The sequence below is a fragment of the Ambystoma mexicanum genome, chromosome 2q (genome assembly GCF_040938575.1).
Source record: "Ambystoma mexicanum isolate Mex_15411 chromosome 2q, UKY_AmexF1_1, whole genome shotgun sequence".
NCBI lineage: Eukaryota > Metazoa > Chordata > Amphibia > Caudata > Ambystomatidae > Ambystoma > Ambystoma mexicanum.
The window spans coordinates 480,832,656-480,857,693 of NC_090924.1; the positions used below are offsets into that span (position 1 = coordinate 480,832,656).

Genomic DNA, 25,038 nt, shown 5'->3' on the forward strand with positions numbered 1-25,038 from the left:
CATATTTTATTGTCCAGTATGTACTGCAAATACATCTTCATACCTACAACTGGTTGGGTTGGCTTTGTTTCATACTGATGTATTTCGTTTTCATGGTCCCCCTCAGGGAATCATTATCAATAAAATGGTTCTGTGTGGGAGGTTATCAGTACATTTTAGAATAAGGTGCTGCCAGCACAGCTTGAGATCTATGATGGGCACACTTTCCTGCCTGCTTTTAAACCCTAAACTAATGACTTTGCCAAAGGGATGTACTTTCCATGTAAGACCTTGGGTCCACAATGGGGTATTGGGGTCGCATTGTTACAAGCACAGCGGCCCGAGAGTCTGGGGCCTGCTTGGTGACCCAAGTTATCAGGTCCAGCTTGGCTGGGAGTCTAGTCCAATATGCCTGAGTGCATACTGTTATGTTATCTGTTTCTGCACTGGTATGTTGTAGAATTTGCATTTCCCCTCTTACTGCCACTCGGTTTTGGTAGAGTATATGTATATATGCAGTTGGTTATGGGAAAGGTGCAGCACAACTCTTGTTATTTCTGCTGACTCCTCGCCTGTTTTTCCTTATCTTTGTCTTCACATAACCCCAGTTAGGTTCTTTTCAAGATCCTACATGTTTTTCCCTTTTGGACTTTTTCCCTAGCCTTCCGCTACAGTGGGATTTCTATTAATCTTTGCATTTATATCAGAGAGAGCACAGTGGCTATGCGGAAGGCCTGCCATTTTCTCCATACAAAAAATAGATGAAGCTTGTGTATCAACATTTTTACAGTGGCTAGTGATACATTCTGAACAAATATTTCAAAAGTGATTTGCCACTCTCTGTAAATCTCCAAGTGGGAGTATTGTCAACTTTTGAGTAAAGGGGGCTTCAGCATGGGACTAGAGCTGTTAAGATGCAAACTCCCTCTCTTTCTGTCTTTGTCTTAACATGCAACTAAAGATCAAAGAACAAACTTTCATTTTGTACTTACCGCTTCCGCCTGGTCACTGAGTCCGAGTCCCCATGTTGAATGCTTAACCATTTAGGTAGATTAGCAAGAGGAAAAAGAAATGAGCATCTGTAAATGCTATTTTTTTAGCAACTTTTGTTTATGTTGGTTACAGCATAACAAACAAGTTATTCATAGTGGAATAGCTCCCATCATTAGCGATATGCATGAAATATGTTCAGTCTCCTTTGGTGGCTCCCATCGCTCCCACCCCTATGTCCATACTGCTCCGACGGTCTGGGGATCCATTGGGGTTCTGGGGCCCTAAAAAGTTTGTCACCAGGCGCTGCTATGGTAATCCAACACTGGAGCCCAACAGTCGGTGAAGCGATGGAGGGCCCCCTCTCTTGCTGTTGTGACTTTCTCAGCCACTAGTATTTCCCAGACTTTTATCCACCAGAGGGGCAGTATGGGGCCCTCTTGTGTTTTCCGTTCATGCAACACTGTGATCTTGGCTGCTAGGTGAGTTCAGGGGGGTTCTCCTTAAAATAGCATTTGATCGCTTTGGATATAGCATCGCGGACCGCCAAATCGTGCAACATCGGCTCGTATAGGGTCCATCGATGTCTTTCAAGGGGGTCCGGATCAAAGATCCTTGCGGTAAGAAGGATAGGGGAGTGGTCAGAGAAAACCCTTGTGCCAGTTACCACTTCATCTGTGAACTGTAGGAGCTGTGGGCTTGCCAGGATCAGGTCAATTTGGGATGAGGAGTGGTGGACATGGGAGGAAAAGGAGTAGTCTGTTGTGTCCGGATGAAGGACCCTCCAGGTGTCCACCAAACCCAGGGTTCTGAACAGATGGCAAAGGCTCAAAGCAATCTTGAAATCCCTGGGTAATGGAGCGCCCGTTCTGTCCAGCAGGGGGTTGGGGACCCCATTGAAGTACCCACCTAGGACCACCTGGCCCTCGAGAAAAGGGAGAAGAGATGACTCCAGCTCTATGAAGAAGGTCTCCTGACCATTGTTTGGCGCATAGACCGCGATCTGTGTGTGAAGCTGGCCATAGAGAACCCCCTTAACCGACACAAATCTACCATCTGGGCTCTGCAGGGTCCCTTTCTCCTTAAAGGGGACACCCCTCGCCAGCAGAATCGTTGTGCCTCCTTTTTTGTTGGGTCTTGATGCCAGGTATTGAGTTGGGAATGCCCGGCATTGTAGCCTAGGGTAGTTCTTCCGCTAGGAGGTGTGTTTCTTGGAGGAACGCTACCGAAGCTTGGAGGTCCTGTCGGCGGCGGAGGGTGGATTTGCGTTTTCTGGGGGAGTTCAGGCCCCAAACATTCAAGGAGATATAGCGTAGCTTGGTATGTGGCGGGGGGGGAGAGTGCTGGTCGCCTTCAGTGGTCAGGTGGGCAGTGGTGGGGGGCTGATCGGTCGCTGGCGGGAGACTTCCGAAGAGGGCTGTAGTTGCAGGTCCGCTGTAACAGGTTTCAACATTAAACCAACCAGGGCCAAACGTGGCCCGGTAACTTAAAGGGCCGGGAAGGGTGGCCCAACAACCAGGAGGGCTGGGGGATCCCAGCCCGGCAAAAAGAAAAACAAAACAAAATTAACTAGTTGAGGCCTGGAGGGCCTCGGGCCAGAGTGAGTGTCCATCCACTCAGCTGAGGCATTACGTGGGACGCCCGGAAGCCGAGAGTGTGCGTTCCGGCATGGAGAGTCGATGGTTGGTTGCAATTCGTGTGTGGTGGGGGGTTTCCCTCCTTTCAGGACTTTCATCCAGCGGCTGTGCTGAGGCCTCGGTGTCGAGCTCCGGATTTGATCCGTCGGAGAGGTGAAGGAATCCACCTCAGGGGTAAAGGGTTCGCCCCTCATGATGCCGCAGGCTTCTTCGAGAGCGTGGATCACCCATGTCTGACCCTCAAATGTGAACTGGAGCGAGGCCGGGTAGAGCCATCGATATTTGACTTTTTGATCTTGCAAGAAAGTTGTTAGGGGCCAGAGGGCTTTCCGCCGTTGGACTGTGGAGGCGGCCATGTCTTGGAAAAGCTGAATTGTGGCTCCCTGGTAGGTAAGTTCACCTTGTGAGTGGCTTGTCACCTTGATTTCTTGTTTCGTGGTGTAAAAATTGACTGTCGTGATCACCTCAGGGGTGGCGGGTGTCGGGGCATTTCTGTGACCACGTAGTCTATGGGTGCGGTCCAGTAAGAGCAATGATTTATCAGAGTCCGGGAGGAGAGTTTGGAAGACCCCTCTGATGCGGATGTTGTTCCTGCGGGCCCTGTTTTCCAAATCTTCCTGTTTGCGATGCATACTTTCACAGTTATCCTCCAACGACTGGAGTTTCCATTTTAGCTCTGCAATCTGCGCCGAGTGTTCCAGGACTTGGTCTTCTGTGTCTCCGACCCTGTGTTCCACCTCCTCAACACAGTTATCCAGGCCCTCTATCTTGGTCGTGACCTCTGCCATACAGTTGCGGAACTCCACCTTGATGTCAGCTAAGAGGGACTGGATATCGTCTTTCGTAGCCCATTGTCCCTGAGGTCTTGTGGGCGATAAGGGTTGGGTTGAGGGGGAGTCCTGCTGCTTGGATTTCTCCTTCAGCTGCAATAGGGTAGCTATGTCCACAGATATTGGACCTTTGTGCTTGGACATTTTGGTATCGGGATGGCCGTTTGTTCAGATTGGTGTTGTCCGGGGGCTGTTGCTGGAGGGGGAACACCGAAAAGTGGGGAGCAGGTGCTGGATGGGCATCCCGCTTCACTTTAGCAGGGTGCGCAGGTCTCGGCAAAGCGCTCTGGTAGAGGACCCCACCTTGGCAAAGGGAGCCGCCTGGTCACCACCGGTGGAGAGTGCGATGTCCTCTGGGGCCGTCGCAATGTTCTCTGGGGTCGTCTACTGTGTGGGTCAGGGACCCTTCCGCCAGATTGCTGAGCGAGTGGCAGGGTCTAGGCTGTCTCCAGGGTAAAGCCGGCCCAGGTCGAGGCGGTGAGTTAGGGCTGGTGCCAAGCCGCTACAGGTTCCGGGTGAAGTGTGTTAGGGGGAGGGGCACCCAAAGCATCCAGCGGGGTCCCCAGGGACCGAGGTGAAGGGGGCCCCGAGAGGCCGTCACTGCAAGTGGAAGAGTTCCCAAGTTGGGCTGTCTCAAGCCTCCCCTGGTATGTGCTGGTGCCGGTGGGTCTGTTGTAGGTGGAGGGGCGGAATGCGGGTCAGTGGGAGGGCCAGCCCCGGTCGATGTTGGGAATGCAATAGTGAGGCAGGTGGGCTGGCCGAGGGCTCTCTGCATCACCCCAGAGTCCTGGAGCCCACGAGGTGGAGCATTGGGTTGGAGCCGCGTCCTTGTGGGTCCTGCTGATGCATGGAGGGAAGAGGGGACTCTCCAGATGATCTGTCTACTCTGCGGGAACCGCGGTGGAGGAGGGCCCCGCCGGCCCGTCACTGCGGATGGGGGATCCCAGGCTGGGCTGCCCTCAGGCAGCCCCGGCAGGCGTTGGGGCCGACGGGCCCGTTGCTTGAAGAGAAGTGGGGTGTGATGCGGGCTAGGGGGAGGGCCGGTCCCAGGCGATGCTGGGCCCGCAGTAGGATGCGCGCGGGCCGGGGGACCCTCGCAGCACTCCACTGCCCCGAGTTCCAGAGGCAGAGGAGGGGTCAGGTGTCCCACACGGCTGGGTCCCAGTCCTGGGGCCGCCACAGCGCTCCGGCTCCTCACCTCTCTAGATTTGGCTCTCCCCCTGTCACCGTCCGCAGGCTGACGGGGCCGATCAGGCACGCAGCCGCCCCACTGGTGTTGCTGTGTTGCTGCGGCTGTCCGGGGCCCCTTGCTGTTGTGGTCTGCGTTGGTGAGCTGGGTGTAGGTTCAATGTCAGGTTGCAGGGGCCGCCATGGCCGACCCCACCACCCCAGGTCTGCATCTCCCCGCGGCTGCCATCTTGGGGAAGAGATCCTGTTCCTGGGTTGGGTCTCCTCAATCAGCGAAACGGGGACTTCCCCGATCCTATTCCGGCCCATGGTCGAGCTGCAGCCTCCTGGGGTGTTTCGCTGCCTATTTGGATTTCTCCATGCCGCAGTTTAAGTTATTTGGTGAGCATTTGGTGATATTAAGCCGGGCGTTCCACGGAGCTTTCACTGAGGCGTCCGCATCGTCGGCGCCTCAAGCCACCTGCCTATGCACAGCATGTGAATCTAAGCAGATACAAGCATCAGAAATACGATTACGGTGAGTAATGTATCTCATATATATATGTATATAACCTTACACATTGAATATCAAATTATCAAAATGTACCAACATTGAGCACAATCAAACTCTGTGCATCCACATTATATATTTAATTCATACAAAGACAATAATGTTATTAATACTAATCTGAACGCTCCTTTCTAATACTAATACACTAGCCTAAAAATGAGTATCCTGAAATGAAGATTTCACCCAACATATTATATATCACTTTAATTATTTGCACCAGCACCAAAATAAGAGACGTTTGGTTACCAGCCAAAAGGCCTCCCATATCATTTTGTTATTATATCTAAATTGGGAATTAATCTTTCCAACCAACAACATCTAACTAGGTAGGTTTCCTCACACTCCAGCAGAATGTGTTTCTAATTTTCCTTTTTATCTAATGTTTTACAAAGTCGCCAAATTCTACTACTGCGAGCAATACATCTAAGGGCTGGCATGACATCTAATGTACATAAAATGTTAAAACGTAACCGTAGCATGTCATGCAGACCTTTTTGAAAAATTATTAAATAATGTGGTAAGATGTTCTATTTTCTTATTATATATTTATAATGTGTATACACCTTGTATTTCCACAAAGTGTCGTGCTGCTCAATCCAATCCCAAAGAGCAGTTTGGGATTTTATTTTATTGGGGTTGAACAAGTAGCTCATCAACATTAGAATTGATCTTCTCCAAATTGGTCAAATATTCCATATACATTTTAGTGAGTTCCAAAGTTGCACCAGTCAAACAAGCTTTCTGCAGATCTTCAAAGAGGGATTTTTTGGCTGGATTCAAAAAAAAGTTTTTATCCGAACAAGTCCCTCCAAGTTGGTATAATCTTAACCTTATAAAACTTGATCAAAGATTGGATGGCAAATGTGCAGTATTTTATGTAAATGTTCCCCATCTGCGCTATAATCCGCCCTCCCAGGTTCAAATGGGCCCTTTTCTCTCCTCTACCTCACTCTCTACCTGTGGCGTCCCTCAGGTCTCTATCCTATCGCCGTGGCTGTTTAATATTTACCTTGCTCCCCTTACCCATCTGATCTCCACCTTCTCTCCTCACTTGACACTCAGCACTCCTTTAAGCTTCCCTCCTATACCTCCTCTCCTTCCTCTCATTCCCGACTGCCTGACTGCTATTCAGGCATGGTGTGCTACTAATTATCTCTGTCTTAATGCCAGAAAGACCAAGGTTCTTCTCATTGGCACATCCCCTCCTCTCTCCCCCCCAACCCTCTGACCCCCCTCCTTGTGCCTGCCCTCCTCCTCTTGAGTGGCAAAAATCCTGGGGGTCATCTTTGACTCCTCTCTCACCTTATCACCCCATATTGCTGACCTTGCCAACGGGAGGCTCACTTTCAGCTTCACCTCCTCAGAGGCATTCTCCCTTTCCTCACCTTCCCCCAGAAACTCAATGTCTCTAGAGCTCTGATTCTCACCACGATGGATTAGTGTAACAGCCTCTTCCTTAATCTACCTCTTTCCGCTCTTCGCCCTCTTCAACTAAACCAGAATAGGAGTGCAAGACTTATCCTTGGCCTCAAGCCCAGGGACTGCATCTCTCCAGCCCTAAAAGCTCTCTACGGGCTCCCGGTGAATGCAAGGATCAAATTCAAGACTCTCTGCATCATCCACAAGGCTTTCTGGGACCTGGGACCGTGGTACATTCAACTTTCTCTCACTAAATACTGCCCTGCTAGAGTCCTTCGGTCCTCCAACTCTAACTCTCTGCAGGTCAGAAGTTTCTCCAAGCTGAAAGTGTGGGGTAGATCTATTTCTTCGACAGGTGCTTCCCACTGGAAAGGCCTCCCTGCCCCTCTCGGACTTGAGCCGGATATCCTTAAGTTTCGGAAGCTTCTCAAGACCTTCCTCTTCTCCTCCTTCCCTCTCCCCCTTCCTTGCTAATGCCTTTCCGGTGATACACATGGCTGCCTGCCCCCAGTCTGCCTCAGCACCCTGCACTTGCCTTTAAGCACCTATCCCTGATGAGACTCCTGAGTCTGGTACACCCCCCACTCCTCACACTACCTGACCCTCACCCCATACTTCATAGCACTTGCCCTCCAGGCCTCACCTGGTACTTGCCACCCTGCCTCCCCTAGCACTTACACAGCTCTGTGCCCCCTTCCATCCTGCATCCCACTGCCTTCCCCTTACCTTCCCCTCGCCCTTCCCCTCCACTTACCTTCCCCTCGCTCTTCCCCTCCACCCCCCCTGCACTTCCTGTTGCTGCACTTACACAATCTGAATGTCACAAGGCCCAGTAGGATAATTTATTGTTGTTTTTATCCTCCTCTGTTCCCTTCCCCCTTAGTCTTGTGGTGTCTGAACACTTTCTGCTTTATAGGCCTATAAAAATGTTCAAGTAATAAAATAAATAAATAAAGGAGGGACGACTAACTCCTTAGCCTGGCCATACTACTTATCGGCATTGTTTTAGAGAAGAGCAGGAAACCTAGATAAACAATATGCTCTCTTATTTTCATTGTTTTGTTGTTGATATAACTACAAGCTGTAATTGGTTGATTTCTTGGTATCAGGTAATATTATCCCCATATATATGGTCGCCGTAAATAATATCGCCGGGAAAAAGTCGTGGCGATATTATTTGGGTGACCATATATATGGGGACAGGCGCAGCGGGGGTTGCGGGGGTGTCCCCCTCTCCCCATGAAGAAAAAACAAAGGTTTGGGGCTTACGGGGGTGTCCCCCCGCATGTTCCATGTAATAATGTCCCTACAAAAAACGGCCATTTTTCGGCGATGTTTTTTGCATGGCGATATTTTTGCGGGGACATTATTATATGGAACCGATTTCTTATCTCCTGTCCTATCATCACAGATGATTTGTTGATGTTAATCAACACATGGTTTTCATGTGTGTAGGCTTCTGATCCATTTAACGGTTGTTGCAGCCCTATTGGCGTCTTGTCAAGGACCATAATGTCGTCAGCGAAGAACAGAGATGCAAATGAGAGTTGACCAATCCTAGGGGGGGAAGTACCTGTTTGCATCAAAAGAATCAAATCTGCTAAGTATAGATTTAAGAGACAGAGTGAAAATCTGTTTGTTCCTCATACAATTCCAGACCGTTCCAACAATCTGCACCAAATTTTGCATAGTTACCTGTTCGGACCCTCTGGACTCTGCTGGCTACATTACATGTGAACACCCCACACCGTTCCCCGAATCTTAGACCCTGCACACATGAGGCACTTGCCTGGAAGCGGCGAAACATCATGGTGGTCGCAGAAGGACCAGACAGAGCTTATTTAAAGCGTGTGGTTGCGAGGAACAAAGCTGAAAGGTCCGGACCATGAAAACCACGTTTCAAGGATATAAGACGCACCATTTCTAAGATATTTGCACCACAACATATGAAACATCAGTGTGGTCATGGAAGGACCGTACAAAGCTCATTGTAAATGTCTTGACACCAGGAACAAAGCTCGGAGGTATCTATGGGACCTCCAAACCACATTTCAAGGCCCTAGGGCACGATGTTTCTGAGATATCGGCACTGCAAAGCATTGCACCAGACCGGGGTGAGGTGAAAGATGGGGAGTGCGCACAGAAGGTCCCATTATTTTGCAGCATGCCAACCCTCACCTTAACTCCACGTCTGCTCCGGGGTATGAAAGCCAGCCACATATGCCCATTCCCAGTGCAGTTAACTTTAGAGTGCAACGCACATCAAACGAAAAGCGACTCGGAACAGGGGCCTACAGGACCATTGATTTCCATAAGCGACTCACAACAGGGACCTAAAGCATCATTGATTGTTAACAATTGATGAGAGTGTTATCCTGTCTGTCTACAGAACCCGTGCAGAGTATGTGTACTTTTTGCTAGTTAAGTATAATTAAAATGGACAATTGTGAGATTTTATGTCAGTTCTGCACCTGTGTGGGACTCAGACAAATTCAATTGCATGCCAAACATGCCTGCATTTGCTCTTCATATTTCGGCGAGCAATATTATGCATATCATTTAGGTGTGTAAAATTACAGTAGGATTATGCTACTGAATATGCTGTAATGCGAGGGCAAATTCAGCTACATGTCCAGTATGTTTGATGTAGCCTTACAGCCTTCAGAGGCTGTTTACATGATTGCCATTGAGAATGGCAATATTACAATAGTGCAAGTTAATGCAGGAAATTAGATCTGTAAGGCAATAGGGGCTGGTCAGAGTGAGCTGCACATTACATTTGTATAATGCAATCTCTCATCCTTCTGAGATCCCTTACAAGAGTAATAGTGAGGTTTGTAATGTTACAATGTTATCATATTACAGATACTGTAAGGATCAATTCCAGCCCGAAACACTGTGCCATTTGGTTGTTGACTGTCCTGATCTGTCATTAATTCGGAATAAATTGTTTAATATGTGTTGTCAGTTCCTATCGCTACGCTCTAGCGAGGAAATATGGACATACCTAATAACCAATACACAGACTGCAATACAGATTGCTTTGGTACAATTTGTCAATGCTGTAATTCCATCTCAGCTAATTTGAGTTGCACGGTGTTTGCCTTCTGATCTGCTCTCTAGAGGTGAAAAAATATTGCGGGGCATCGAAGGGGACAATCGCTGGTGGTTAATAAGCTGCCCGCTGGTTGCTTTTTGAAGTGAACATCGGATGATTATGGGGAGATGAAAGGGAGTCATTGCCTCGATTGGGAAACCAGGGGAAACTGTGTTGGTATCTGTGTGTTCTCCTTTTTATGTTGCTTGTACCGACTAATGTAAAATTTTAAATTAGTTGATTAATGTTGTAAATGTGTAAAATGCTTCTTTGTTTGTAAATTTTGTCAATTTTGAAAGGTTGATTTATCAGCCAACCAAAATAAAACATTAAAAAAAATAATAATACATTTTCCAAAAAGAAGAGTGTATGGCAGGCACTCCACTCATGGCAGGCGCTTACTTCGAAGAAGGCTGATAGAGCCGAGGCAGTATCAGCCATATGCCAGGCATGCATGGTGCAGTCATTCAGGGTTCCAAATTGCCAAGAACTGGGAGCTATTTAGCTCCCGGTTATAGACCAGGGGAGCCTGGTTAGCTTGAAATCAGCAGCTACCAGAAGCTACGTTTGACTCCACAGGCAAGTTGTGCTATACAAACATAACAATGTGATACGAACTGTGAGGGTTAGGAAATATGTATAAAAAAGAATAAAGGACTCACCTAAGGGACATTTGAAGCGTATTCCATAATATATAATAGCAAAAAAGGTAGTATGCATCATGCGCACAAGATCGATTTGCTCTGCACTAGCTCCTGGTTACTCAAAGGTAGCTCCTGTCCATCCGGTAATGCCTTATACCCAGGAGCTACTTTTTGCCCCTGGCCAACAAATCCTAATTTCGACCCCTAGTCATTCATCCCTCTTTCGCTTTAATTCATATTATTGTGGTTGGTAATATTACTATCGTACGTGATATCAAAGGCCTGTAAAACACTGATTTTCTGCAGTTGAGGCTTTATTTGAAGGATTCCATTTTCAGCTGAAAACAAAGACTTAAGCTAATTTTCTATTTGATACAAAGTGCCACGGCACTATCAAATAATGTATTCTCAAATGTTGGATCCTGTGGTCAGAACCAGATATGCAGATGGGGTTTGTGGTCAATGTGGTATTTAGGTTAGTGTATTCTGGCAGAGCGCCATGTAAGATCAGCAAGGTGTTGTGAGGACGCAAAGCTGTATAAAGGAGGGGCATTGTGAATGCCATCTGTGACTCCATGCTATTCAATTCAGTTGGCTTGCTCTTTTTCTGCTTCAGGACAGCTCCACAGAAGAAGTCTTATTGTTCCTGCTTGTTTAATAATTGCTGAATTCTGTGCCCCCCTTACTCTTCGGTCATTGGCTGTTGCTTGCTACACTTATTAAACATGCTGAAAATGAGGTGCACCACAACTCTTTCACTCTTTATGGGATGGCGTCCCTCACCAATGCATGCCTGCTCTTCCTGCCCTCTCCTCTTGCTGTATTTCAGTCCTTTCTGTTTATTCATGTTCATGCTTCCCGTCCTTTTCCCTCTTGGAGACCATGTACCATCAGCTAGCATCATATTCTCGTCTATGTGCTGTTCACAGATGTCTGGGTGGCTTTCACAGAAGGTCTGTCCCTCTCTTTAAATAAACAGGAGATGGTTGAACTGGTACATTCAGATCCATACAATTTGCAATGTAACCAACACTCGCAGCTTTCACCTACCCCACTACTCCCACCACTACTTTTCTCGACCAAGTCTGTCAGGAATCTAAATCAAATTTAAAACCACAGCTATTTAAAAATGAGTGGGGTTCGTCAAACCTAAAAAATTATGGGGTCATGAGTTTGGTCAAAAAAGGTCATTATGGATCATAAGAATCTGAGAGAAAAAATGCAAATGTATTCAATATTACTGCAGAGCAACACAATTGAGGCAATATTGTGGTGGTTCTCCAATGATGGACATTCATAGTGTGAGCGATTTACTTTTTGTCAAAATGTAAATTCGAATCTACATATTCTTTTCTTAAGGGATTTATTTCAGGCATTTGGCCAGGTTCAAACCACTCCCAATTGTGGCAGGAAACCACAAAGCAAGTGAAGCGAGCAGTCCAGGATCACAAAATATAATCAAGTGGGGAAACCTTAGTCTAGGTCAACATCCAGCTCGCTTGCTGTCACAGTTTCCAATATAGCCACTAAACCTATTCTGCTTTATACCAGAGGTAACATTGCCTTTTTAGATAGCTCATGCCCATTTATCACTTCTGGGAAATTTTAAAGTAGTAGTCAAGTAACTAAAATGTTTGAGACATTCTTTATTAAGAATTATTAGATGTATTTTGTGCCGACTGTCATTGTCTTCTTGTTTTATAGGTGGTGTGTCCAGACAGCAATCCTTCTCATGATATTTAAATGGACATTCTTTTCATTTGAAGGGTAAGCTAACTGTAATGTCCTTTCTTTTTTTAAACACCTTTTTTGAGGACTGATTAGTAACAGCTTAAGAAGTTATGCATCACTTCTTATGTGTTTATTATTATATGTATGAATCGCATGTGGTGTGAACATGAAAATGTCTCCATTTCCTTTTCCCCATTTTCTGTAATAGTATTTACCTCAAATCTGAGATTGTGTCACGAAACTGAGATTTCTGTGCCATCAGAGGACAAGGTGTCTGTGATGTGAGGTAGCGCAGCATATAACTTAATTTGTGGTTAATATGTTCTGTATGCTTTCAGATGTTAAAACATTATTAATCAAAACCTTTTTCTCTGACGTGTGGCCGCAAGGTGCCAAATTATGTTCCTACGTGACATGAACACAAATTAACAAATGTGTCTATGTGTTTAATGTATATCAATATCTCTTTGTGATTTTCTTTTTTAAAGTTAAGGTTCCAACCAATAAAAGGTAGAGACTATAAAGGTTGAACATGCCAGCGTTAAGGTTAAACCTACTATGAAACAGAAAAAGAACATTAACAGTAACCAACACATACAGGCAAATCAACAATTGAATGCTAGAGGCAGGCACTAAGATTTGCACATTACATTTCACATTTTCTGGGGCTGTACAATGTAGGCGTTCTCGTTGATGTATTTATTTTCATCTGCCTGGATACTTTTAACAGTATTTTCTTTTCAATTTCAATAACACTGTTTAGATATTACAATCCAGAATTGATTAACTGCATAATCTGTGCATTATGGTGTGCCCTCCATTTTGTCATTACGTGCACACGCCTTTGTCATTTTTATGATTGTATTGTCATGTTCTTACACTGTGCCACTTTTGTACTTCAATTTAGTTATTTTCGTAACACATTTCTGAACTTTGACGCAATATCACATATGTGTTTGTTACATGGGGCCTCATTACGAGGTCGGCTGTAAGGGGTTAATGGCAATGGTAAGGGTGCCGTTGCTGTTAACCCCTTACCGCTGCTTTACGAGGTTTTACCAGGCGCCCTTAGTGGGACCCGCTAAGGGACCAGGGAGCTAATAACGGGCCCGCCATTAGCGGGCTTGTTATTAGCTCCATCCCCATTCCCATTGAGCCCTATAGGGGCTCGAATGGGAATGGGGAATGGTTCTCAGAATGGGGACTTACCGGGTTCTCCAAGGTTGGAATAACCCAGTAGGTCCCTATTCCGAGAACCCAGACCCGGAATGCGGTAAGGGGGTAGCCATGGTGATAACAGCACCATGGCTACCTCCAACCTCGTAAGGAGGCCCATGGTGTCTTTGTTTAATAGTTATGGTGTTATCATTGCGTTTATACCATAAGATGTTTCTTCATATGTAGGCAGAGAACGTAGTGATCATTGTTTTTTGACTTCCCATGATGATATATATTACTTGTGTATTGTAGTGTTTTCCAGATATTGAGACTTGTTTTGAGTGTAATTGCTAATTAATATCTGGAGTTTAACTCCACTGGTCCTATAACATGAATATTAAGTAATTGCTTTCATTAGTTATCTTAGTACTTTTTTTGTATTGGTGTTCTTCATTGGGCACACTTCTCGACATGAAGTATTCGAGAACAGTTAAAAATAATAATAATGGATGTATTGATATTGATATTCATATTGTATTTGTATCAAGCTCATACATAAGTGTTTCAGAGCGTGATTAGACAGGGGAGGGGAACAAGGGAGAACAAAAACACCGATCTTACTAGGCCCAGTGACATTGAGAACGTGGAAGTGCAGGGGAGAGGGAAGGGGGAAAGTGCAGTAGGGAGGGACAAAAGTGGAAAGTACTAAGGGGAATGATCTGTTCCTCACAGCTATTCTAGGGGCCCTGATGAAGGCAGGTTGCAGCTGAACCATTGGTAAATAGGAGTTTGTTGTGTGTGGGCATTGGAGGCAGCGGGGGGGGGGCATCCCCAAAACGTGGCAGAGTTTTGCCAGGGAGGAGTGTGATGCTGCGGTTGCGACCATTGGCGGTTTCCCGATGGCCGCACTCAAGCCCCTTAGGGACATTTGAGACTCCTCGTCAACGAGATTCAGTGGCCTGAGTACTGCTTGACAGTTATATTATGAAGCGTATGTCTGCTACCCTGCTAAACCGGATGCAACAAGTGTCCTCCAGAACATTATGACTATGACATTGCCCTGCTTGCGGGCCCCTTAGAAGTCTAAGGTTTTGAACTATGAAGTTGTGTAGGGCTGGGACTGCCCACGTATTGTTGTATTGCTTGGTATAGGGATTAGTGCAGTATTTTCTTCATTGGTGTGCTGCTGTTTCTTTACTGTGCACAGAGGGCACGGTATGGATAGCTGACTCCAATTATGTAGTTTATAATACTTTTGTTCAGTTGCAATGCTTGAAAAATAGCCAGTACCAGTTCATATGGTTCTTGTTGTTCCTGGTTTGTAAACATTTCCTGCTGATAGTGATGATCAGTTACACGAAAATTACATGAATGGGCTTTGCCAGGCTTAGCAGTAAAACGTGTATTTATAGCTAAGCTAACCCCATGTACTGAAGGAATTTACATTTCAAAGGTGTTGTATCAAGGAGTGCACGAAATGTGACAGTAGCATAAAAATGGGCTCCTGTATTATTGAGAAAACGGGGAGTCTAGTTTCTAAGACTATTGCATTTCTGGTACATATGAGGGTGCATTAATTGAATTGTTTTCACTTAGAGTTTTTATCTACATCATTAGTTGCACTTTTATTTTTTAAAGCTACCATCTCTCTGCAACCTTCGCTTATTTTCTTTGGTGTATCAATGTGTTGTAATTTAATAGCCCCTTAAAATCAATAAGTATTACATCTTACATCATTTGTAATACTGCATGCACTAGTTTCATTTAGAGAAAGTTACTAATCTGTTAGATACAGTTCCAAGTCAGCCCAATAATGCTGCCATTTAACCAAAATCTTTATTTGTTTGAACCCTTTGACTCTAACAATAATGTTCATTTTCAATGTCCGTGTAATACTTTAGGTTTTTAATACCGTTACATCTCATGAAACATGTGTCACTGCCATATTAGCAAGTTCTTTCATCACAACATATTCAAATTCATATTGTTTTCACAAATATCTAAGGAATCTCCAATGTTCCTAAAAAAACATGTGTAAGGATATCATCTGAAGAGGACCCACAATTATGTAATAATGTGCTAAAGGTACAGTGGAGTTCAGAGTCACTTGCACCTTTATATACATTATTCACTCAGATGGATGCTATCTTTGCTATCAAAGTTTACATGAATTGCCTCAGAGATTGGCAGAGTGCCTAGACATTTCACCTGTTAATGTCTGCATGAAATTACATCTCATATCAATCAGCACACTATCATGTCAATTATATGTGTAATTTGTTTTCAAATTCAAATGAATATATTAATTTACATTACTAATTTCATTTAATCCCTCTTGCCAAGGAAGAAAATGTAATGCTTTGGTTCCTATTCTAGACATACAACTTAAAACTCATGAAAAATGTGTAGGGTATGCTCATCGTTTTCACGACTGCGTCCAACAGGTGTTTCACAAAAATGGGTTTAACATGTTTCGCACATTGATGAGCTTCTTCTGGGCCATAAAAAACCTTTTTTAGAAAAAGAAAAACAAAAAAAAAGTTTAAATAAATAATCAAGTATGAAATATATGCAAACCAACTAGGTTGTCCTATTTTTCGACATTTCTTTAAGGTTAAAAATGATCAATTAGTCTTATTTAACCACAATCAATCTGTTGGAAATAGTTAGCAATACTCTTGTATATAGGAAGTCATCATGCACTGTTATATTCTAAATTATAAGTACATGAGTGCTTCTGCCGAGTGCTGTTCGGCTGAGGAACGCTGCTCGACGAATCCTGTGTTACTACATTATGCTTTGGATAAGGAGACATTGTGCTTCCAACACAACTTATAGTGGTACGTTCAGCTTCTGATTCATTTAACATCCCTTGGAACTATCACAAATGTTTGACCAAACCTTAAAGTTGGAACAATACAGTAAAAGATGTTTTGCAGTTTCAATTTCTATGCTGTCACAAAATCTACACGTCCTATTATTACGGGGAATACCTGTGCGTGCTCCCCATATTATATAAGTGAGATGTGAGAATAGCATTGAATTTGACCCTCATATATTCAGATTGCATCAGACTATTAGGGAGGGACTCCAGGTAGGCTGGAAAACAGTTTAAGGCATATTCATCCAGCAGATAGTAACCAAGTTGCTCATATTATGCATCCTAGCTAACAAATTTAACTCTACCTTTTTCCTCAGTTATTGTAACCATCACAATATTGAGCCCTTTTCCCCAATTGGAACACTCCCCCCATAATTTCAGTAAATAGAGTTTTCTGGTTGTTAGGGAAATTCATCATGTTTATGCTTCATCTCCTCTCCTAGTGAGACTCCCAGCACTTTTTGCTGGACTTCTGGACCTTTTCTGAAATCCTGAATGAGTGGAGCCTTTTTACACTCCATCATTATTCTCGGCTCTGTCTTTTGGAACTCTGTTCTTTGTATTGTACCTATCCTATGGAATCTATTTTCCTCCATAACTCTTAAAGGCATCTGTATTTTACTATTGCAGCACACAGTTCCTTATGGGCAATGTTGCTGGGACTCTTAGGTTCCTCCTTTTGAGATTCTTTTCCATTATCTTAGAGTAATACAGTTCTTAAAGATAGAGAGATACTTAGTATATCTCCTAAAACTTTATAGACTGGGAGATTGCCACACACCACCTTATGTGGAGTGCCAAATGGATACCTAGCATCCCCCTTCTCTCTGCTCCTATGAGTTTGTAGTCAAATAGACAATCTCCTAGTTATGGCTGGTGGCAGTGGGCGTGTTCTGCCAACTATTGCCTAATTTTCCCACTGCATGCTATGTCCATAGCCCTGGTAGTGCACAATAGGGTCACCCAAGTACTAACTTGGGACCTCCCTTCTTCTTTCACCATTACTACTGTGGTTGTTCTTGGTCAGCCCTTCTTCTACCATTCTACAAGGAGAAGGCCTAGGTGTGTTTTTGCCTTTGACGGGAACCCCTGGGTGTCCCCGCCTAGGCTCCAGAGTGTCTGGGCAAGCAGGAAGTGGGGTACGAGTTTTCCACCCCCGTCATTTGTCTGCCACAGTGCCTGAATGGGACCAGCTCCCACTGGGGGTCTGGCTGTCCTGATTGGACAGCCAAACGCTGCTTTCTGCAAAATGCAGAGGAGTGAGCGCTGGAACTGTTTACAAGGTGAGGCTCCTGGAGTGGCAAGTCGACCATTGAAAGCTGAAGTAACCGGGCCGCTGTTGCGCAGCGGATCAAGATGGCCGCTGCCTGAAAGCTCCGGCAACGGCTGACACGAAAATCCTACATTTATCCTGTCATTCCTGCCTCTACACCCTTGACAGTTGCTGTAGAGAAGCAGCAATATTGGTGGAACCCCCGGCGAGGCTTGCGAGTTTGTGTGCTGCGCCCGGAGACACAATAACGGAGAGTGCCCGCGGCCAGGGGAGTGTGAGGGAGGAGCGGCTGCTGGCGTGGTGAGCTGCGCGCCTGTGTCCGTGTCGGCAAGCCCCTGCGGTGGAGCTTGGCTGTGGCGGGCTGTGGAGCAAGCCGACCTTCGGGGCACCTGCGGCCTTGGGCACGGCATTTGGAGGCTTGCGGTGCGATTTCCCCCCCAGCCTTTGTGGGACCATCGCTGGACGCGAGGAGGAGGCAGAGCGCCTTGGGTGAGCCGGAGCGTCTGGGGGAGCTGGCTGGCGGCTTGTGTTGCCGTGACCCTCCCCCCCCCTCCTTGTATCTGTGGGGCTGAGACAGCGATTCCTGGGGCGCCCTGGCAGGGCCGGAACCCTCGGCAGGCTCTGGCGTCACACGAGGAGGGAAAGGGAAGCGGCATTGGTCGCTGTGTGAAGACTGGTACGAGGAGCTTGGAGCATAACAGCTGTACAGCGCTGAATAAACCACCGGATCATTTCTGCCTGCAGGCTGCCCTGGCCACAAGCACAACTTTGCAGTGGGGGCTATGCATTAATGGACATGTTGTCCAGTCGGCGTCTGTGAAATGTGCCTCCATTAAAGTATACAACTTATGTAAGTACTTCCCTGGTACCACGCGCGCCTGCTGTCAATGGGGATCACAGGGTTTGCCATTGCCTGTTGGGTGAATATCTGTTGAAGACTCTGTGGGGGCCAAGAACTGGTGCAGCTCTGAAGTAGATAGCAGGGGCTGCGGTGGTGGAAAAGGCACTTGTGGACCCCCTGCCTGCGAAGGAGAAGATACTGAGCTGAAGTGTATGTGTTAGCGGAGCGGTCCAGCTAGTAAAGGTGTGGTGTTATTCGCCGAACCCGCAAATTGTACGGGTGTGGGGCGTCCGTTAGTGCTTCTGGCGAAGAAGGGAGTATAACTCCGGGGCACTGCTGGCTGCCGGTTTGACGCATGCGACCACTACGACAGAGCTGCATGCCTGGAAGCAGATTTGCACTGATGCCCTGCTGAAGTCTCTGCTGCTTGACTATGTTAGATGAGGTGGGCCGTCGTTGTTTAAACTGCTGGACTGTCAATCGTTTGCGGCACTCCGGGGGGCCGTATTTCTGCTGGCGCCGACCGGGCCGGTGTGGCTGGCTCGTCATTTTGCCTCTCTCAGATCAATGGGTAACCAGAAGAAGCAGGCAAGGATGGAGCAGTTTGCCTGCTCGGAGCAGGCTCAATCTCAGGCGGCACCCCTGCAGGCTCCTGTAGCGGAACAAGTGGACATTGCGGCACTAAACCAGACGCTACTTGCGCTGAAGGGAAGTACAGATACACTTGGGGTGAAAATAGACACCCTCACTTGCAAGGTTGATGTTTCTGTGGTCCAAATAGAAAAACTCTGCGGTCGTATGGAAGAGGCGGAGCAGAGGATTGGAGCTACAGAGGACAACATCACCTCGCTGCGGCGCAAAGTCTCTGCTCTACAGCAGCTGGTCAAGACAATAGCTGTGAATAACAAGGACTTGGAGGGGCGCTCTAGGCGGAATAACGTTAGGATCACAGGGGTTGCTGAGTCCACCAACATAGATAACATGGAAAGTTTTATTGAGAAGCTGTTGGTGGATGTGGAGGATAAGCCTCCCCTGTCTAGCATGTACATGGTGGAACGTGGGCATCGCTCGCTGGCTCCCAGGCCACCTCCGGGTGCCCTATTATTGCAAGGATTTTTTGCTACCGGGATCGGTAGTTTTGCTACTACGGGTAGCTAGGGAAAAGAAGGAGTTAAAATGGGAAGGTTACAATATACGTCTGTTCCCTGATTTCAGCGCGGCCGTCCAGGTCCAAAGGAAAACCTTCCAAACGGCCAAAAGCATCCTCCGGAGTAAAGGAGTAAGATATTCCATGATATACCCAGCCAAGCTCCGGGTGCAGCATAAAGGGAAGGCTTTTTTTTTTTACAGCCCCGGATGCAGCAGAGCAATTTGCTAGGAATACACCCCGGCCGGGGGGCTGGCCCCAGCATCCTTCTCGACCGAGTATTGATACCCTTTGACAGGGGGGAATGGAGGCTCGGGGCAATGTTAGCTTTTGTTTGCGAAACACGGGGTGTTGAGAGTGAGGGGGAGAGAGGAGTGGTCAGTGTCAGCTGTGGCCATATGGAGCGCTAGAGCTAGAGCTGCCCTCAGAGGCCCCATTTGCTGCGGGTACCGCGGCTTTGTTTGGTTGAAGTTTACGTCCATGGTTGGAATGGGGGGGGCAGAGGGTGGGCAGTGAGCCGGTAGGTTGTGGTTGCTGGCGTGGGTGGGAATGGGGGTGCTAGATGGGTGGATGGGAGGTGGGGTGCTCACAGTTATCGGGGAAGTGCATTGGCAACACTGCTTTATCGGCCTGCATGCGCGTCAGTTCAAATGCTATCCTTTTTGGGTCCTGGTCCCTAATACAGTATATGCTTGAAATGGTGGAAGGATGGGTGACATAGCAATCAGTACAGTATGGTAGCAGGGGGGGATGAGCGATGGGCAGGGTAGGTTGCTCACGATAATGTCGTGGAATGTTAGAGGGTTCACGAATAAAAATAAATCTCGCCTCATAGCTAATTTTAGCAGGAATCACAGAGTCAAAGTGCTCTGCTTACAAGAAACTCACTTGGCTAATGATACGCTTCTCCCTAAGCTACCGGGATGGGGCATTCATAGGTACTGCTCATCCTACTCCTCACATGCCAGAGGGGTGGCAATATACATATACAAATCCCTTCAGGACAGGCTAGACGAGCAAATCAAGGATGAGGAAGGCCGTTATATACTTCTGGCAGGAGAAATCGGTGGCGCAAAAATCCTAATTATAAACGTATATGCCCCTAACACAGATAGCCCGGATTTTTTTCACCAATGTGCTAGGCATATACATAAATTCCCAACCTATGAAATTCTCTGGACGGGTGATTTCAACTTAGCCCTGATGCTGGAGCTGGATAGGTCGGCCACATTGCAGCAGGCTCTCCCGCAAGCAGCTAGGGCTTGGGCCTCAATTGCTGCATATCATAATCTCTGTGACCTATGGCGGGAGGAGCATCCAACTACAAGAGAGTACATGTTTTTCTCAGGGGTACACAATAGTTCCTCCAGGATCGATTATATTATGGCGTCTGCCACCATTGCTAGGAGTGCTGTAGGGGCTAGGATACGACCATGTACTCTTTCAGATCACTCCCCCGTTCTGGTCCATATTAATAATATTGAGGATGCCCCAGCGGCGCCTTGGTGGCGTTTTAGGGCTGCATCTCTGGAAGACGTGGCCTTCCACGCTGGTATAGAGCAAGATATCCGAACATACTTCCAGGCTAATGTTGGCTCTGGGCCTAGTCAAAGTACAATATGGGAGGCGTTTAAGGTTTATGTAAGAGGTTGCTGTATATCGAGAGAGGGGGGATATTAAAGGCACTGCGGGGGTCCATGAGAAGGTTGGAAGGTGCTATTTGCGATTTAGAAAACAAGCAGAGTTACTCCCGGGAGCTAGCGGTGCAGGAAGAGCTTAGGCTGCGCCGGGAGGAATATCATCAACTGGTGGAGAGTGAAGAAAAATACTTGGGGGACCCTATTATGGCTACGAGGTATGGGGAGGGAGATCACCCGAGCAGAACTCTGGCCTGGGCTATCAGAAGGGAGAGACAAATTACCCCCATAGCGGAGATTGTGGGAGCAGATGGTGAGGCCATCAAAGATGTGCGTGGGATAAATGAGGAGTTCTATAACTATTATGAGCAGTTATATGCTTCGCGCTATACAGGTGGGCGGGATAAATTGTCTGAATACCTTGACGAAGTTGCGCTGGGGTTGCTGGATGGCGAGCAGGGCGGTGCACTAAATGCCCCCATTACAGATGAGGAGGTCCGAGAAGCTATAAAATCGCTTCCCAATAACAAGGCGCCGGGGGTGGACGGCATTATAGCCGAATTTTATTAGGCTTATGTCGACATTGTTACACCACACTTGCTGGGCATGTTCGAGGATGCGTAGTCTAGAGGAACGCTCCCTGAGTCAACGAGAACGGCCCTAGTGACAGTGCTTTCCAAGCCAGGGAAGGATCCCCGACTGTTAGCGTCTTACAGGCCGCTATCATTGATTAACGCCAACAATAAAATATTGGCAAAAGTATTAACAAGGCGATTATTACCACACATGCCTGCCCTGGTCCTTCCTGACCAGGCCGGCTTCATACCAGGCCGATCTACCCAATATAACCTAAGGCGTTTGTTTACCCTGATGCACAATGTCAATCCTGAGGTACCCATAGCACTGGTAGCGCTCGACGCCGAAAAGTCGTTCGACTCGGTTGAGTGGCCGTTTCTTTTTGAGGTGCTGAGGCGATCCGGACTTGGTTTTACCTATATCATCTGGGTCAAGCTGCTTTTTACAGCCCCACGTGCCGCTGTATATACATGCAGAGTGATCTCTGAGTTCCTCTTCCCCACGCGCGGGACAAGACATGGGTGCCCTTTTTCCCCAATCCTGTTCGCCTTGGCTATGGAGCCTTTGGCTTGTCACGTCCGGGAACTGCATCCCCACCGGGGCATCTGCATAAGTGCGCACCGAGCTATAATATCGCTTTACGCAGATGATGTTCTCCTGTATGTTAAACATCCAAAACAGAATTTTTTCCGTTCACTCAGGAGGTGATCAGGTTTGGTGTAACGCTCACCTGATTCCCGCAGAGGCGCCGGTCTTGACTGGGTGAATGCCGTATCTTCAAAGGTGATGTGTAACACACGGTTGGCTCTTTGGGCTGGACCTCTGTGCACTGTATGTCTGACTCGAAGAGTAAGATGTCTTAGGTAAGTGAACGCCGAGCTCTCCATCTGCCTCGGGGCAGGGTGCCGTAACCAGTTTCTTCACTGGATAAGGGTGCAGGCCTCTTGACCTCAGAGGACTGCTGTCCGTCGTTAACTGCACGAACGGTAAGTTCTGGGCACTTCAAATGTCTTAAAAGTCTTTTGTAATGATATCTCTTGTTTTGCAGGGTTCCGGCGATGGCGGATGGCGGGCTGATGAGAGTTGAGGATCGAACCCGCGTGAGGAATAGAAGCGCCTGGAAGCACGTAAGTAAGCGCTTGTAGCCTCCTTCACGATGCGCACTAACTGTCCCTTTTATCTTGCAGGTACAAGTTCGGAGCTTTAGAGAAGCTGAAGGGTGCTGGAATACCCACTGGATTCGGAGTGGGAAGGAGTAATGGCACGTGAGTAATAAAGTTGCCCAATGTCTTTAAACGCATCTTCTTTTGTCTTTCAGATGCGGGATGCAGCGCCGAAGGCCTCCGGAGCGTGCGAAGAGCTGGTAAGCTTTTGTCTTTCAGATGCCGGAATGCAGTGCGAAGACCTCCGGAGCATGCGAAGAGTAGGTAAGCCTTTGTCTTTCAGATGCCGGAATGCAGCGCGAGGCGTTGGTGACAGCCGATGGACCAGGTAAGAAATGCGCTGCCACTGAAGACCGTAGTGCTAACCTGTTCTTTCTTTGTCTTTATAGGTGCTGCTGAAGACTGGATTCCAGGATGGTAAGCCTTTGTTCCCTTAGGCCCAGGATCAGAAGCAGAAGACACGATGAGCGTTCTGCTGCAGAGAATGCAGAATAACACAAAGCAAGATTCATCCATCGGGTGTGGTTTAAATAGCCTCCTGTAGTGCTTAGGTGTCTCCTTCCACAGCCACGCCTAGGTAAGAAAAGAGTTCCTGCTTTCCAGAAGAGTTCCAGTATTCTGAACCTAGGGAGTGGCTCCTGCCCCACCCAACAGGAAAAGTAGTCCCAAACAGAAGAGGATCAGGGGTTCAACTGGCAGGTAAGTAAGCAGCATGGTCTGCTGCAGGTAAGTCCACCCAAGCATTATGAGCCCGGCGCTTCCAGCGCTGGGACTGGGCATCTTTATGAGCCTGGTGCCACTGGCGCCAGGACAGGGTCCAAAAGGTCCTAATTGGGACTGGCTGGCACTCGGAACCGGGGTTATGGGTCTGCTTCCAAGGGAGTCGGGCAAGTCCTGATCTTTTGGAAGCAGAGATCATGACATTTGGGGAGCTGTCGGGCCTTAACATTAATTAGAACAAATCCGAAATCCTCCCTTTGACTCCCGGGGTAGCACAGGCTGACGTGGGCAAGGAATTCCGTTGGTGCCCTGATGGGTTGAGATATTTGGGCATCATGGTCTCTACGGACGTGAAGTCCTTATACCGGGATATATATTAATGTACTTGAGGTTTTAAGGCAGAGAGTGGAATCATGGATCCGCCTCCCCATTTCGCAGGCAGCACGAGTGGCCCTGGGTAAGATGGTTATTTTGCCCAAACTGTTGTATGTTTTCAATAATGTCCCCTTATGGCCTCCTGGTCCCTACTGATCCCGCGTTAGGACAATGATGTCTAGACTAGTGTGGGCTGGTAAACATGCTTGCATTGCATACGATACTCTGACGCTAGCCTATGGGCAGGGTGGGCTGGAAGTTCCTGATATGCAGTGGTACTACTTGGCGTCGCAGTTGTAATGGGTTGGAACTCCCCAAGCTCAGCCCATCCGCACGTAATGGCGGCTAAGGCAGTCTCATATCCAAACAGCTTAATGGGAATGTTGTGGGGCGATAGAGAGGCGATCATGAGGGGGGAAGTTCAGCCAGTAAGCGTGACGTGTAGGGCCTGGGAACAGGTGAGTCGGCTCTCGGGTGCCACGCCCTGTTTCCATCCAGACTGGCCAATATATAGTGTCACAGGCATACCGCTTACACATGAAAAGGTCTTTAAGAGCACTTGTGTAAATTAGGTGTGCAGGTACATGAACAGCGGTTTATACAATGGGAAGAATTGCGAGGTAGAGGGGAGCATAGTGCAGTGTCCCTGTTCCTGTATTATAGAATTAGGGTGGTATGAAAGGCTAAGTGGCCCCACTTTCCGCAGGCCCCAGTCCCCAACGCGGTACAACAACTCATTGTCAATCCTGCAACTCCCTGCAAATTAGTTTCCTCCATCTATAAAGGGATTAGGAGTGCAATAGTTGCTAAACGGAGGGTTTACAGAACTGCTTGGACTGCATCTCTGGGCTTCGACCTGAGTAATACGCAATGGCAACTCATATGTACTCAGACCCGTAAAATCTCCCTGAATGGTCGCTACAGGTTGACTCATTTTAAATTCTTGCATCGAGTTTACTATTCCCCTTTGAAGATGAGCAGAATATACAAGTGCAGCTCCCCGGGGTGCAGGAGATGTGGTGGGGAACCTGCTGATTTTTTTCATGTGGCGTGGGAGTGTCCGTGCATTAGAACTTTCTGGAGTAAGATTGAAGAGGCGGTGTGTAAGATGCTTCCTACGCCATGGGTATACCACCTGCGGTGGGCCTGTTGGCCTTGGCTGAGGGTGGATCTCAAACAGAACGGAAATTGCTTGGGCTGGC

At 47.3% G+C, this 25,038-nt stretch overlaps 1 protein-coding gene across 2 annotated transcripts in view; it reads left to right on the top strand.

The window, feature by feature from the left end:
* Positions 1–25,038, top strand: part of LOC138569537 (uncharacterized) — a 1,144,950-nt gene that overhangs the window by 195,125 nt on the left and 924,787 nt on the right. For both annotated transcript variants that reach the window (XM_069647595.1, XM_069647596.1), the window contains exon 2: positions 12,039–12,101. In XM_069647595.1, coding sequence (XP_069503696.1) covers positions 12,039–12,101 — 63 coding nt within the window. The remainder of the gene's footprint in view (positions 1–12,038; positions 12,102–25,038) is intronic.